General features: G+C 45.9%; 1 protein-coding gene across 1 annotated transcript; it reads left to right on the top strand.

The window, feature by feature from the left end:
• Positions 1 to 259: 259 nt before the first annotated feature.
• Positions 260 to 971, top strand: LOC116546449 (protein BEX3-like). The gene has a single exon (XM_032272706.1). The coding sequence runs from the start codon at positions 422 to 424 to the stop codon at positions 725 to 727; it is 306 nt and encodes a 101-aa protein (XP_032128597.1). The 5' UTR covers positions 260 to 421; the 3' UTR covers positions 728 to 971.
• Positions 972 to 2,098: the final 1,127 nt, after the last annotated feature.

Genomic DNA, 2,098 nt, shown 5'->3' with positions numbered 1-2,098 from the left:
GTGCCATGTTTCTTGTACAGCCTGCAGAACCATGAGCCAAATAAACCTCTTTTCTGTGTAAATTACCCAACCTCAGTTATTTCTTTATAACAATACAACAACAGACTAACACAGGTGGTGAGTAGTCCTGGGTTACCACATCCACACAGTGAGCCTCGGGCATGAGGTGAAGTGAGGGGTGATGCCCAAATGGTGGGTGTGACCCGGCCCCGTTGGTCGCAGTCTGAGAAGGCCCTTAAAAGTCCACTTCGGTCACTCGTGTCTGGCTACCAGCTCCCCGCCGCCCTGTGCTTGGCAGGCTGGCATCCGGCCTGGGGAAAAGTGGAGCAGGTCTGCGAGGCTAAGTGTCCCAGCAGCGCACCTAGAGGTGAGAATCTGGAAGAAGAGGAGACCACAAGGATAGGCCCAGGAAAATGAAGAGATGGAGCAGCCCATGCAGAATAGAGAGGAAGACTGCCCTTTGGGAGGAGGTGAAGGCCACCGGCCTGCAGGAAATCGACGGGCACAGGCTTGCCGACTTGCCCCTAATTTTCGATGGGCCATACCCAATAGGCAGGTCAATGATGGGATGGGTGGAGTTGGAGATGATATGGAAATATTCATGGAAGAGATGAGACAAATCAGGAGAAAACTTAGGGAGCTGCAGTTCAGGAATTGTCTGCGTATCCTTATAGGAGAGCTCTCTAATCACCATGACCATCATGATGAATTTTGCCTTATACCTTGATTCCTGCCATTTATCATGAGATTAATACTGTGATTCTTGCTGTTTTCCTTTTCCTTGCATTTTCCTAATATGCCTTTACTGATCCGTTTGCTGTGAACCCTATGTTATTTCCATGTGTCAAGTGGGTCTTGTGTTGCCAGCTTCTAATTGGAGATTGCCTTTGCACTCAGTCTAAGTTTCTGTCAGCAGTAGCGTTTCACCCATGTGCATGGAAAAATTTAAAGTTAATAAAGCAATTTAAAAAGAAAAAAAAAAGGTCCACTTCAAGGACCAGTGAGTTGCTTCAGGTAATAAAGGGTTAACTTTAAGGACATAAGCTCAGGAGTCCAGGGAAAGCCAAACTGGCAGTCCCAGAGGAGATCCAGACCTCAGATGGATCACCCACTTTACAGGATTGGTTATGCAAATGCATGTGCACAGAAATCACCTGGCGAATCTGGTTGAAATGCAGATGCTGATTACACAGGTCTGGAGTAGAGCCTGGGAGTCTGCATGTCCAGCCTCCAGTTGATGCCATGCTGCTGGTTCCACAGACCACTCTTGGAGTAGCAAGGAGGGATTTAATTACATATGTGATACTTTCCACCTAGTACAGTGATTCTCAAACTTGAGTGTGTATCAGAATCACCTGGAGGGCTACTGAAAACAAGGACTGGGCTGGAGCCATCTTCCTGACTCTCCCCTCCCACATGGTCCTAGCATATCTCCCCGCAACCCCCAGCCACCCACCCCTCAGTGCTGCAGCTCCCCGCTTCTACACCCATGTGAAACCACGGCAGTGAAGACCGAGACTCTGACTATGTAAGAGAGAGAGAACCAGCCAGCGGGTCCTTCTGTGACAGCAGAAGGGAGAATGACCCCATGTCAGAAGATTTAGGGGAGAAGAGTAACCCCGACAACCACTAATGTAGCTCATTGACACCAGGATTCTTGGGCCACCTTGAATTCGTAGGAAATGCCCCTGTGCCATCTTTTGTTGCTACTGCTCTTTTCAGGGCAGATTTCTCAGATTCCTTTCATCTTCACCTTGGGTTGGATTGATGACATTATACATTTTAAGGCCATGTCTATTTATATTGGCCGAGTTTTAAATTATTGTGTTCCTCCTGGATGTTTGTTGTGGTTCTTCTTTTTTTTTTTTTTTTTTTGCTCACTTATTTATTTTGGAATGTCTTCCTTTAACTTTTCTACCTATCCGGAGGGCGTATAATTATATTTCCCATTCATGTTCTTTATAAATGCTTTTAAACCTCTAAAACTCCCTAATGACTCTTCGTTTTCTAGGGGTATATGCCCTATTTTTCAAAATCTAGGCAGGATCTTAAAATGCTCTGCGTTTTTGTCCTTTTCTGTCTTTGATTAAAGTTTACA

Source organism: Sapajus apella, unplaced genomic scaffold (assembly GCF_009761245.1).
Source record: "Sapajus apella isolate SASKATOON/1434 unplaced genomic scaffold, GSC_monkey_1.0 scaffold915, whole genome shotgun sequence".
Classification (NCBI taxonomy): Eukaryota; Metazoa; Chordata; class Mammalia; order Primates; family Cebidae; genus Sapajus; species Sapajus apella.
This window is presented reverse-complemented; position numbering and strand designations above follow the sequence as displayed.